General features: G+C 51.6%; 1 protein-coding gene across 13 annotated transcripts in view; it reads right to left on the reverse strand.

Moving 5' to 3' along the window:
* Nucleotides 1-13,843, reverse strand: part of ANKS1B (ankyrin repeat and sterile alpha motif domain containing 1B) — an 827,678-nt gene continuing 813,835 nt past the window's right edge. For 8 of the 13 annotated variants that reach the window (XM_080658529.1, XM_080658530.1, XM_080658527.1 and 5 more), the window contains 2 exons: nt 5,405-5,572; nt 1-1,855 (listed from right to left, as the gene is read on the reverse strand). In XM_080658529.1, coding sequence (XP_080514655.1) covers nt 1,745-1,855; nt 5,405-5,572 — 279 coding nt within the window. In that variant the 3' untranslated portion in view covers nt 1-1,744. The remainder of the gene's footprint in view (nt 1,856-5,404; nt 5,573-13,843) is intronic. The other 5 variants (XM_080658528.1, XM_080658532.1, XM_080658526.1 and 2 more) reach the window with 1 other exon arrangement.

Below are 13,843 nucleotides of genomic sequence, written 5' to 3' on the forward strand. Positions count from 1 at the left end.
GGCTGTACAATCTCCTTTTTATTCTGTGTGCTTTTTTATAGGATATAAATAATGACAAAAATTACAAAATTTATAACTGGAAGCCCAAGCATATTTACACGTATGTTTCTGTTTCGGCAAAGCTACTATTCACTTTGCTCCTATACAGTTTCCTTTTGGTACTATAGATGTGTTATTTTACTTTCCATTTTCTACATACATATCGACAGTGAATAGGCAAAATATGTACAAGGAACTGTTCAGTTCAAGTAATTTAATATTGTATTAAAATTCTTCCACACTGAACTGAAACCATATACATTTGTCAGTTTGAAATAAAATGTAGTTATCTTCCAAAACTCACCAACTGATGAATGTAACTGATATTCTCAGGTTTAAAATCATATTGGTTAATTTAAAAAAAAGCAACATTAAGACAGTCCCACAATTTATCAATATCTCTATAATGAACTTCAAAATGATTCACAATATGATCAGTTAGAACAATATACATTAAAACGTTATTTTTTTCTATAATGATATTGGTACTGTATATAATTTGATTCTACATAAATATACATTATGGTATTTATCATACAAATACTCCACAGAGACATTAAAAAAAGTAAAATAGCTTAATGAAATGTAAGTAAATTTTATTTAATCAAATAGTAAGCAAACATTATTTATTTTTTCTGTTTCAAGAAAAGAGTTTTATTACTTTGGAATCTCTTCTTTTTTTTTGTTATTTATTTTTTCTAGAAAACAAATTTTTGCAATAGAATTTTATTAACACCTTTCTCAAACAAGTTTTCCATGACAGAAATCTTGACAGCAGGAGCCCTAGATTTTTTTTTTATCATGTTCTTTAAAACACTGTGAAGATTTAGAAAAACAATCTCTGCAGGCTTATGGCTGCGTCAGCACTTTGGGTGGGACCCCCGTCTGCTTGCCCGAATCTCCTGCCCTGGGCAGAGTCGCCAGGGCCTTCCCACGCTCAGCCTGCCCTCTTGGTCGCAGCAGTAGAAATTTAGTTACTTGAAATGAAACCGGAAACATCCCTCACAACTAACCTCGTTTGCTTATCAATGCATTAATGAAACATCTTTTTAGTAAAAATATTGAATACAAGACACATTTTCCTGTGCATAATAAATTTCTCTGCTTTAAATCATTCGTAAATTTTGAATCAGTCTGTAGATGTGAAGGTTTTCTTTAGCCGACATAGTTGATTACATAAAAAACCACAAATATAGAAATTGGAAGGCAGGATTTCCTGGCCACTATGGAGGGTGGTTTTTGCTGCATGAAATGATGCTCAGTGATAGAATTTTACAGATGCTTTGTGGGGGCTGTTCTGTTCTGATTCTACCTTGAAAACTGCGGACAGTGAAAAACCCAAGATTTTTATACTTTTAGGCAGTATTAGAGATCCCCTGCACTTTTTGTTTAAAGATGTTTATCCCCAACGACAGCAAAGCAAGTGTGGGGGTCAAGTCATTCGAAATACCTTGGGTGGTGACAGGGAGGGGAGTCGGGAGCCCGCGAAAATCTCAGCTCGTGCCTCTCAGGGTTTCCGTTGCACTTTCTGTCACTGGTGCAGAAAGAACGTCCCCAGGAATGGCCAGTGGCCTTTCGCCTGTGACAAGGCCACACAAACCGAGCAGTCTCCCTCCTGGGCTGGGTGGGAACGGAGGCGGGAAGGGAAGCCTGCTCCGGGCTGCTCGGCGTGCAAGGCACCACGAGGGCGGGAGGACGGTGAGTATCAGAAAATCGTGGTCTCATACTTGGTATTAATGCCCCTCTTGGCTTCTTGTCCCGGCTCCACAATCCACGGCAGGTTGGCCAGAGTCTTTTGCTCAGAGGGGTCGATCTGCTTTGAGAGAGAAAGGCTGATGCCTGTTATGCGGTACCTGTACGGGGTGCGAGCACGCAACCTACCGCTACTCAGAGGCCAACACCGCCCCCGCAGGACTTCAGGGCTGTTGTCTGTGAGAATCATTTATTGCCCTTTCGACCACATTTATTGCATATGGACCGCGTGCAAGTTGCTGGAGAAGGGATGGGGAATGAGCTGCGGGCCTTGTTCTTGAAGGCACATGGTTGGGGAGCGGACAGGGCGATACTCAACAGCGAGAAGTGAGATGGGAGGGGGAAGGGTGCCCTGTGGGCCCGCAGGAAAGCCACGGACCCCTCCCCCCCCCCCCCATCAGGGAGCCAGGGGGACCTCCAGGAGGCGGTGATGCCACTCCCTGATTCTCAAGCCTCCAATGGTTTCCACCACAGAATAAACCCGAAGCCCTCAAGGTGACCTGCAGGCGGCCCCGCCTACCTTGCTTGGCTCCAGCCACACCGGCCCCCCTGCTGCTCCCTCAGCACTAAGCCCTCGCCAGGGGCCTCCGCTGCTCTGGCTGTCCCCTCTGCTCTGAGGGATGCTCCTCTCCAGACCCCGGCCTGCTTTATGTCCTACCGTCATTCAGGTGGCGGCTCGAGCATTACCTCCTCACCATGGGCCCGTCCAAAACAGTGCCCCAGCTTGCTGGCTCTCCTCTTACTGTTCCGTGTAATCCTTCGCCACACACATCCTATCGCATCTATTTATTTGTCATGAAGACGGGGCTTTGTCTGTTCTGTTCACTACTTAGAAAAGCTCCCGGCAACCCAGTTAACAGAAGGCACATCATACATACTTGCTGAACAGGAACATGCAAAGAATGAGATAACATCTAAATGGAGAGCTGAACCAGAGCAAGAGTAGGTCTGGCCAAGGCAGGGGAGAGGGAACAGCATGGGCAAAGTCCCAGAGGGCAGGGAATGTGGCCCATTTGGGGCTTGTAGTCAGTTCACAGAGTGGGGGACAGGAGGGGAGACACCTGAAGGGGGAGGTGAGCAGGGCCAGGTCAGGCTGAGCTGGAGAATGGTTAAAGCCGGCTGAGCCTCACCCTGGGCATGCAAAAACCATGAGCTCTCAGGAGGGCCTGGGGCGAGTTCTTCACCAAACACCAAAGGGTGTTTCCCCATCTGCCCCTGGCTCTGGCCCCCGGCTCTGCTCAGCAACCCTGGGCAAGGGCGCTGAGGGGAGGCCTCTCCCATTTCCCTTGCACAGTGAGCTTTGCATGCCGAGCGTCACTTCATTTACCAAGAGGTCACCGGTTGGATTTATTAAAATCCTGCGGAGGTTGAGATCCATGCCCATCGCTTACCTTCCCAGGTGATTTGGTTGCATCTCCATTAGGCTGTGGGAGCAGGTCACCTATTCTCAGGAATCACGGATGATTTCTCAGCAATAAACGACTGGGGCCGAGGGACATGGAACACGGACACCAGGTGCAGGTCGGGGCCTTGAGGCCCTTAAAGCACACCAGTGCTGTCACGGTGTATTTTCCTATTGCTCAGGGAAGCCCCAGATGGATTCCAAGAGCTGCGGAGCGCCCAGCCCTCAGTGCTCTTCCGGCAGAGTCTATGGGGCCCAGAGGCGCCTGCCCAGAACTGATTCACAGCCCACACGAGAACGCGCAGACTACTCTAAGAGAAACCACAGAAGGATCCTGAAAGTTCCTGGATATGCAACTCACATTTTTTGCAGGGGAAGAGAGACAATAAATCTCCATTTATAAATGCCACACAGAATTAAGAGGCGGTGGTAAGCGTGAGTGTGATGAGCATGGCCCAGAAAAATCCCCCTCATGTAGCTGCGATCTGAATGACAGAGTCAGCCATGTGGAATTAGCGGGGGGGCACGTGGCCAGGTGGGACAGAAGCTTGAGGAGGAGTGAGCTTTGTCTCCCAGGACCAGAAAGGCCTGAGCGTCAGAGAGAAGGACAGTGGGAAGTCAGGCTTTAGGGAGCTGGGTAGTGGTGCCATGATCTGATCTATGGGTTTGTTATTTTTAGTATTTTAAGAAGATTTTAGAGAGAGAGGAAGGGAGAGGGAGAGATAGGAACATTGATAAGAGAGGAACATTGACCAGCTGCCTCCTGCACGCCTCCTGGGGATCAAGCCTGCTTGCAACCCGGGCATGTGCCCTGACCGGGAACCCAACCGGTGACCTCTTGGTAAATGGGGTGACGCTCAGTCCAGTGGACTGGACCCTCACGGGGTGAGAAGAGTGACAGGAAAGGAGAGGAGCGGGCAGATCTGAGACACGTTTTAGAGGCTGAGTGGACGGAAGCTGCTCATGGGCTGGATGCAGGCCTAGGGGAAGCCAGGAGTCAGGATGACTTCTAGATTTACTAGAAGCCCCACGTTTCAGGTGTCTGTAAAATGCTGAAGAAACCTGACCCTGTGAGTCTGGAGTTCTGAGTTCTGGGAGTGTGTCAGGACCAGCGGGGAAGGGGAGGAGGGCTGTGGAGGGAGGACCAGGGCATCAGGGGGCAGGGCGTGAAGGACAGGTTTTCAGAGGCGCCCAGTCCCTGGTGATGATCAGCGAGGAGGGCTGAGCATGGAGTGATGGCTGAGGGGGGTGGAGGTAAGGTCCCAGAGTGAGCTGGCAAGGAACACAGAGGCCGCGGGCAGGACCGCCCCAGGGACATTGACGTTGCCAAGAACGTGACAGGAGCAGAGACCAAAAAGAAGATTGCCAACAAGAACCCACAAGGTCACAAAGGTTATCGCAAGGTCACAAAGAGAGGTGCCTCTCCACAAACATTAGAAATCCTGCACCTCCCCCAGGACCCTGGGGCCAGGGGTTGGTGGGAGGGGAGGGAGTTACAGATGGGAGGACAGGCCTGCCCGGTCCCTGCCTTTCTAGGAGGCCATACGGAGCAGAAGCCAGTTGGGAACATTCCAGCTTCTGGGTGTTGCTACTACCGGAGGAGGGCGCTCTGAAGGCATGCAAGTCTGTAAGACAGGGTGTCTGCAGAGCTCCTGGGAGGGCAGGGGAGGAAATTCCTGGAGGAAGGCAGAGGACAAGGAGGAGGGGCCAGGGGCCCGCCATCTAGACTTCCCCAAACCCCAAACTAAAGCAGGTGCAGCTCTGCTCTGACTGCCCACCGCCTGTGCATCCGGCTTCCTCTGGGTAGAGTCATCTTCACCGTGAACCTCTGCCAACCTCCCTACAGGCCAGGGGCTTTCGGAGGCTTTTCCGGGTGGGATGGCTCCTGGAGGCTCAGGGAACATTGTTCCCACGCTGGGACCTTCAGGAAAGATTCTCAAGGACAGTGGCAGGGCCCAGCCCCTCCTGGCTGCCAGAGGAGACAGAGGGGGTGGTGTTTGCTCGGGAGCCTGCAGGTTCAGGCAGATGGTCCCCCCTGCTTTCCAGGAACTGGGCTGAGAGGATGGCAGACACGTGCCGGGAGGAGGCCAAGGAAAAGGTGAAGAAAGGCGGGCCCTGAGTCTAACCGGCACCCCTTCCCACAGGCGCCCAGGGAGCAGCCCCTCGCCCTCTGGTCCAGGTTTTCCCAGCATCTGCATCCTTTCTACTTACCACGGACTTGCGGATGCTGACACGGGGCTTGGGGATGGGCTTGGAGGGTTTGTTTTCAAAGCTTTCTGGGAGCGTGGAGGAATGGCCCCCTTTCCTCGCCTGCAGTGCGAGCTGGTAAGCCACTTCAAACGCCTGTCCCAGCGTCAGGATGATTTCGTAGGCTAAATTCTGCAAGAGAAACCAGAACGCGTTTACGATGGCACAGTGCAGCTTGGAGAAGTCCCATGGCTGAGGAGCCTGCGGGGGTGAACCAGGGGGGACCTCGAACTACTCCAGCCGCTGTGGCAGTGAGGATGCAAATGTGTGGAGAAGGGGACACTCCGGGTCCAACTTAGGGTCTACACCAGGATTTAGTCCCTGATGCCAGGCACTTGCTTACAGCTGAGCTAAGGAGCCTACTTCCTACTTCTCCCCGCCCCCGCCCCCACCCCCTGGCCCGGAGCCCACTCCATTCAGAGCCCCGGTGGGCAGCTGGCTTGCTCCCCAGGCCGGGGAAGGGAAGGGGCTCCTCTGGCCAGATGCCTGAGCGTGCCCAGCCGTGCCTGTGACAACCACACCCGCTCCACGGGAGGTGTTCCTCAGAAGTTTGGGTCTTTTTACCTCCAACATCTGCGATTCAGTGAACATCTCGGAAACACAATCAGAATCTAATTTAGGCGGAGGGAGAGGCGTTAGTCATGCTGGCGGGCGGCTCACAGTCCCAGCAGCGAGCGTGCCAGCAGAGCCAATTATCCATCTACTTCTCCAGGCGTTTGCTCTCCTGGGGGGGTCCACTCCATATTTTATCATCAAATCAGCAAGAGACAGGAGATTCTGTTAGGCCCCAGCTCCGTGCCAAGCCGGCGGCCGGGAGCAAGGCTCTTTCCTTCAGACCTTCAATCACTCCCTCCAGGCGACTTCCAGCTTCCCTTTCTCCTCTCCCGGTGTGAATCTTTGATTTCTGCCTTCTCTTCTGAGAACAGCTCCACCCTGCCTTCTCTCACTGAGGAAACAGGACACTGTCGGACCCCAAAGAGGCAGGGTCTGGACAACACCCCCCGAGGTCACAGCCCATTCAAAGTCGGTGTCCACTGGTCCCAGAGAGCAGTCCGTCTGTCCCAAGTTTTCATCCTGATGAATGTCCCTGGACATCTGTCCATAGTTTTTCAAAACCAGAGAAAGAGCGTTCTGCTTATGCGATCTACTCCCCTCCCCCTCCTCCCCCGTTCCCCCCAATTGAGCGCACAGAATAACTTAGTTCCCATGAGTCTCAGGACTGTTTGGTGCTGATTCCACTTGATGGTCAAAGATGTAGTGGGCAAAGCAGGATGTCTTTCAGAAGCCACGTGGAAGGGCTGTGGGTTTCTGGATGGACCAGATTTCCGACCAATGCCAGACTGACTCGGTCTTAGACCCGAACGGGAAAAACGCCTTTGAGGGTGAGAGTTAATGTGACAGAGAATGTCTTCTCCTTTGAGCTACCTGTTGGGAAATGATGGCCCCACATGACAGGTGTGGGCTTCTTGGAGACAGTGAACCTCACACAGCCAGCCAGGCACTTCCTGCAATGAACACCGAGCCCGTTTGCCTCCAAGGATGAGTCAGACTGGAAAATTAGTAAGGCACCAACAATTGATAGTGGAGGAGGGCTGAGCCCTCCCACTGCCTACACGCCTGGGCTCTGAAAGGCGGACTGGGGCTGCTGACTGCTGTGGTCTCCGCAGGAAGTCGTGGGCTCTTGCACTTGGTCGTCTACCGTGGAGAGGGTTGAGGTCCAGCTGTCAGGGATACGTGGCAGACGTCTGTGCTCTGGGTCAGCAACTAAGGGGAAGCTGGCGATTCGGGGGTTGTACACCATCAGCTTTCAGATGCTGGAAGAGCGAGCTTAGTGAGTGTGAACTCCGTTATCACTAACCTAAAAACAAGTTCCTCCAAGTGGGCGTTCCTTAAAGCTCCAGTGTCTTCACATGAAAGTCCAAGATGCTCATTTGAGTAAGTGCGATTTTTCACAGGCCTATTATGGGACGTGTAAAGGTTGTGAAAAGTGCTGGGTCAGAAGCTCTGCCCCTTCGTTTTTAATTAGTTCCTGGTGTTAGAAAGCTGCTCAAATAAAGACACAGAGACCAGACTGTGGGGCGGAGGTTGTCTGCCAAATGGCCTCTCCTGGTTTGGCCTGCATTGTCCCTGACGTCTTGCTTTCTGCTTTATTTTAGAATGCTTTGCAGAGTTCTTCTTTCATGATTATGTATCGGGTACAGGACACTGTTACCTTTCTTATACTTTCTCATCTCCATGTGTGAGGTACAGATTCCGGAGGTCAGGGAGGGCCCATGGGTGCGCGGTGCAAGGAGCAGCTGGTGGCTTGCTGAGTGCTGTGCCACCAACACGCCAGGGCCCTGAGCAGACACACGCTGGTCAGATGGGACCTGGGACACACTCCGACCTAGAGAGGCAGACTCATTTCTCCTGCTTCTCCTTGGTAACAGCCCCACCACTTAAAAAGGGAAGAGAGCAGGAGACTCTACTGGGATGAGGCCCAAGATAAGGTTGAAATATCCGAGAGGCGTAGGTGACAGGCCCTGGCTTCCCCATCGATGCCTGCTGGCACTGACGAGCCCACTGACACTGCTTTCCAACACCAGGAACCAATTAAAAACCTGGAAGCCCAAACTGGTCTCTGCTTGCAACATGCTGTCCTTGCCCCTGTGGGGTGGCCAGAGCCCGAGACGGTGCCTGGCACACTGCAGGCACCTGGCAGCTGCTGGCAGAATGAAGGAACAGCAGAATGACAAACCAGAAGGATAACACTACTAAGTTGTTACTATACATAGTGTACCTACTACACAGGAAGAACTCGGTGTTAGGCGCTGTGCAGAGCACTACAATGATCTCATTTAAGTCTTACCATAAGCATCTGCGGTGGAATATCCTTATTTTATAGATAAAAAATTGAAGCTCAGAGAGGTTAAGTAACTTGCCTGACATCACACGGCTAGGTTACCGAGCTGTGGTATGAACCCATGTTTGTGACTCCAAGCCTGTGTTGTTAGCCCTCCCTGTGTGGTCACTGGTCTCCAGGCCGGCTGCCACATTCCCCGCTGAGAGGGCGCAGCTGCTCCTCCGCCTCCTAGAATCTGAATGGACTTCACTGACTCCCAGATAGCAGAATGCAGCAGGAATGATACGCTGGGCCTTTAAGATTAGATTGTAGGGAGTCTGGCAGCTTCCACGTGGGCCTCTGGGAATACTCGCTCTGAGGGCAACCAGCCACAGGTAAGAGGTCTGAACACCTGAGATTGCAGCGCTGCGAGGATGTCCGAGCTGGCCGCGGGGAGGCTGCCTGGGGAGCCATAGCAGCCGAGCCGGCCCAGGCTCAACACACCGAGGGAGGAGTCACCCTGGACACTGGAGCTGCAGGAGACGCCACATGGGGAGGACCTCAGGCTCAGACAGATGTCCCCCACGGAGCTGCCCCATCACCTGCCGCCACCTGAGCCACCCCCGCGGAGGCCCCTGGTATTGTCGGGCAGAGCAGAGCAGAACTGCCGTGTTCTGCCCAGATTCCTGACTCACGGAATTGTAAACATAATAAAGCGGTTGTTGTAACTCGGCTAGCGTGGCTCATTGGTTGAGCATCGACCTACGTATGAATCAGGAGATCACGGTTCGATTCCTGGCCAGGACACATGCCCGGGTGGCGGGCTCGATCCCCAGTAGGGGGCGTGCAAGGGGCAGCTGGTCAAGGATCCTCTCTCATCATTGATGTTTCTATCTCTCTCTCCCTCTCTCTTGCTCTCTGAAATCCATACAAATATATATTTTTTGAAAGGGTGTTGTTTTATGCCATCGACTTTTGGGGTGGTGTGCAAGCACCCACAGGTCACTGGAGCACCATGCAGTCCTGAAGAAGGCTGGTGGGACCCTCGTCCAGGCAGCGGGAGAAGGCGCCTCAGTCTCAGAGCTGGGGTGAACTGTGTGTGGCCACAGGAGGCCAATCCTGAGACTCGGCTCTAGCCCTGGCTGCAGGGAAGTGGCTGACACCTCCATCCATCCTGGTCACAGGGCCCAGCAAACACTAAGGTGTCCCTTCCCACAGGCCACAAGCCACAGAGCTGGAGCAGAGCCTTTTTAGGTGGCACAGTTGCCCTCTCATGTCTAGTTACCACCTACCTCCCTTGGGTATAAATGCAAACTCACTAACCTCCCCTCTCTTAAATGCTGAGACTCGGCTGTCTCCGGCCATGGCTCCCTCTGCCCCTCCTCGCTTATTGAAAAATTCCTGCGTTGGCCTTGCCAGCGAGTCTCTTTCTAGATTCACACTTCCTCTGGCAACTGGCCTTGCGTATTTTCTACCTTACGTGGACCACCAGAGAAAGAAGGCGGCCCAGGTGTGTGCGTGTTTGGTCCGTGGGTGTTTGGTGCAGGTGTGGGGGGTGATGACTGGGAAGAGCATGCGCTGAGCCTCAGATTCCTTATCTTAAAACAGGGATAATGAGCCCTAACCGGTTTGGCTCAGTGGATAGAGCGTCGGCCTGCGAACTGAAGGGTCCCGGGTTTGATTCCGGTCAAGGGCATGTACCTGGGTTGCGGGCACATCCCCAGTGGGGGGCGTGCAGGAGGCAGCTGATCGATGTCTCTCTCTCATCGATGTTTCTAACTCTCTATCCCTCTCTTTTCCTCTCTGTAAAAAATCAATAAAATATATTTTTAAAAAAACAACACAGGGATAATGACATATGCAGTGCCTACCTCACTGGATTGTTCTGAGAATCACTCAGGGCAACAGTTACCTAAGGACAATACCAGACAACCTTTATTATTTCCTGTGCTCTACACGGACTTCCATTTAATCCCGGCAGCTCTGTGCCATGGGCTGTTATTGTTCCTGTTTTGCCAGGGGAATAATTAAGCTTAGAAAGGTTAAATAACTTGCTCATGAAGCCAGCACCTGGCCGAGCTGGGGTTGGAGTCCAGGAGTTCTGACAGGCCCTGCTCTTGGCCACTACAGCTTAGAACCATACTTAAGCGGAAAGACTTCTGCCAACGGTTAAAAAAAAGAAAAAAGACCACTGGAAAACATTAAAGCCAGAAGCTCCGGGAGATCGATGCATTTGGGTTGGGGTAGGGTAGGCGAGTTGCCTGGGTCTCACGTCAGGACCAGTGGGGAGGCAGCCAACAGCAAAGGGGTGACTGGACATGAGCCGCCAGTACAGGGATTCTCACCCTGCAGGCCCTACCTGAGGCGACACTGTGTCCAGCAGAGGCTATGTAGGGTGGAGGCAGGGAGACATGATTTAAATATATATATTTTATTGATTTTTTTACAGAGAGGAAGGGAGAGGGACAGAGAGCCAGAAACATCGATGAGAGAGAAACACCTATCAGCCGCCTCCTGCACACCCCCTACTGGGGATGTGCCCGTAACCAAGGTACATGCCCTTGACCAGAATCGAACCTGGGACCCTTCAGTCTGCAGGCCGACGCTCTATCCACTGAGCCAAACCAGTTAGGGCAACATGATTTAATGGGGACAATTGCCCCCCGAAGCGCTGACCTTCCCTCCCCGCACCAGGGACTTTAATTGGTGGATGAAGAATTGCTACAGTAGAGGAAGCTGAGGAGCCATCCTCCTTTAAGGATAGATCCTGATTCTAATCCAGGGATGCAACCTTGTTTTTGGTTTGCAAACTGGAGACTGTGTGGGCTGCTTGTGTTTGCCATGGGCCCTTAAGGCAGCCAGGACTGCAGTTGAACATCCCCACGGATGCAGGCTGAGCTGCTTCCCTGTGTCAGGACTCAGAGGTCCCTGTGGCCTGGCCTGCAGTGAGGGTCCAGGAAGTGCTTGCTGAATGATGGGGGGCAGGAGAGGCTTATAGAGAGACAGAGAGAGCCCCCCCACTTTGTCCTCCTGCGTCCTAGTCACAGGCTGTACCTGCTGTAGGCAGTTGGACAGACGTGAGCAGAGCAAGGACGATGGGCCAAGTACAGAAGGTCACCAGGGTGAAAAGCCCCGGGTGCCTAGCAATGGAAGATCATTATAGGGTGGGACCTCGCCCCCAGGGTGACTTTTCCGCCCCTAGCAGATTGCTGGGCATGTGGTTTGGACCCCCTGACCTTTCCTCCCTAGAGATAACACGTAGGCCTCAAGTTGTATTTCAGCTCCAGGCCGAGGTAAGCATCGAAACCAGCCAAGGCTGAGGTCAGGACCAGCTGCATGGAATAGTGACCCCTGCCCTGGTGCCGGCCAATCAATACAGGGGAGACCACAACCCTGCAAGGACACAGCTGGAAAGCTGCTGAATATTCTGTGGAGAGCTTTCCCTAGGACCTCCCTCCCCTAAAAACCTCCGTCCTTAAAGCCCTTAGGATGGAGGACCCAGAGCTCTCCCTCCTGGGACCTCGGCCAGACCTTTCCCTTTCCCTCTTCGCTCCCCCTCCAGCCCCAGGCACTTCACCATTAGCTTCCTCACTCCCAAGCTCCAGGGCCTTTTACTTCCGTCACTTGTTTCCGAAGCCCATTTCTTCTAGGAATCACTTCTTCTACCTTTGTAATTTACCAAACGTATGTTTTCTTACAGTTTGGGTCTTGCTCTGAATTCTTTCCTAGTGAGAACCCAAGTACCGAGGTTGAGTTAGAAAAATCGCAGCAGACAACAAAAACAGATCCAGAGACAGACCATCAAACCTCAGAGGGAAGGTAGGGGAGGGTGGGGGTAAGGGGGAGAGATCAACCAAAGGACTTGTATGCATGCATATAAGCCTAACCAATGGACAGAGACAACAGGGGGGGTGAGGGCATGGGGGGGGGGCAATGGGGGAATAAGGACACATATGTGTCCTGTGGAGAGTGGCTACAGTGTTTTGGACAGGTTCAAGCCTTGGACTGACGAGCGGGCACAGTCCTCTCGTGGCCACGTGCAAGTCCCAGCCTGGAGGGCAGAGCCCTCCAGCACAATGACAGCCAACAGCTGTAGTTGTAAGCTAGAACCTATGGTCCGAACACGTGGCCCCATGTGCCAAAGAGGCTGCAAGTAAACAAAGCCTGATCAGGTGCATGTAATTGAGTAGGATCGAAACTCTGGAGAATGTTGTAAACATCTTGACCCCGCCCTTATTTTGCCTCCTGGCATCTGCTATAAAATAAAGACACGGCTTGTGGGTGTCAGCGCTGTCTCTCCATGAGGGAGCAGCGTCCCACCGAGACCCAGCTTTCATTCTCTTGTCTGTCTTCTCTAAGCCTTTCAGCCGCCCCCACTCAGGGTTGCTGAACCTGGCTGAGCTGGCGCAGCCCATCAGGCGCCCTGGGGCTGAGTATGCCATGGCCGTACCAGCCCGCCACAGTGTCCTTAATCAGTGAAGAAAAAAAACTAAAAAAGAAAAAAAAAAAAAAAAAGAAAAACCGCAGCAGAGACCGTGGGAAATCTGTCCCTAGGACATGCTTTGACCACCGGAGAAGTAATTTATATTAACTGGGGCACCACTAGGATTGGTCTGTGTTGGAAACTCCTGGTTTGAAAATCTTTCTGGCTCAAGGGTTCAATGGCATATTTGCAAGAACATTCATTATAGTGTTTAACATTTTTTCATTAAAAGGGGTCTGATTAAGTACTCTGCATAGAGCCTCGGAGTGGAACACGGGGCAGCCCTTTAAAATGAAAACTGAGTCATTTAAAAAAACTGGAGAAAAGGCTGTCAGTAAAAATATATGTATACCTACAAAACTGGGTGGTATCTGTCCAGGTGCGTGGAAAACAGATACGATGTATCCAAGTGTTACCAATGGTTACCACTGCGTGTTGGGACTGTGGATGAATTTCCTTCTTGGTGTGTTTTGAACTTTATTCAAATGAAGATGAATAATTTTATAATCATAAGGGTAAGCCTTTCCATTTTGATAATTAAAAGCGTGAGAAAGATCTAGCTCAAAAGCATCTTATTTGTTCTTTACCTGTCACCTGGGGGTTTAGCTCTCCCTCATTCTTTGGCAGAGAGGGCTGGGAACTGGTTTCCAGGCAAAACCCAGGCCCTGTTTGCAGGTGTTGCCCTGGCTCACCTCCACGTACCAGCGGGCTGGCCGTTCGTTTGGCCGACCGCGTGCTGCACACTGAAGGTTACCGAGTGTGGGAGTTGCAAGTAAGAGAAAAATGAGCGTGGTTAAAATATGAAAGACTGAGAACATACTCTTTATAGAGAAGTGAGAATTAGCAAAAGTCTAGCAACAATCGGGTCTTTAATGCTGGCTATGAACAAATTTTAAAAAACAACCTTGCTTGTTTTAAAATGATTGAATGAGGTCCTTCCCAATTTTTTAAAATAGACCCAATACTCTCACAGAGAATGCATCAAAGTCTCTCTGATCTACCTACCTCGATTCTATGACATAGAAATTGGACTAACCAAATAATATACATTATATAATACATATATATGCCCCTTACCTATCGTAGCCTTCGAAGGATG

This window comes from Plecotus auritus (assembly GCF_963455305.1).
Source record: "Plecotus auritus genome assembly, chromosome: 3".
Classification (NCBI taxonomy): Eukaryota; Metazoa; Chordata; class Mammalia; order Chiroptera; family Vespertilionidae; genus Plecotus; species Plecotus auritus.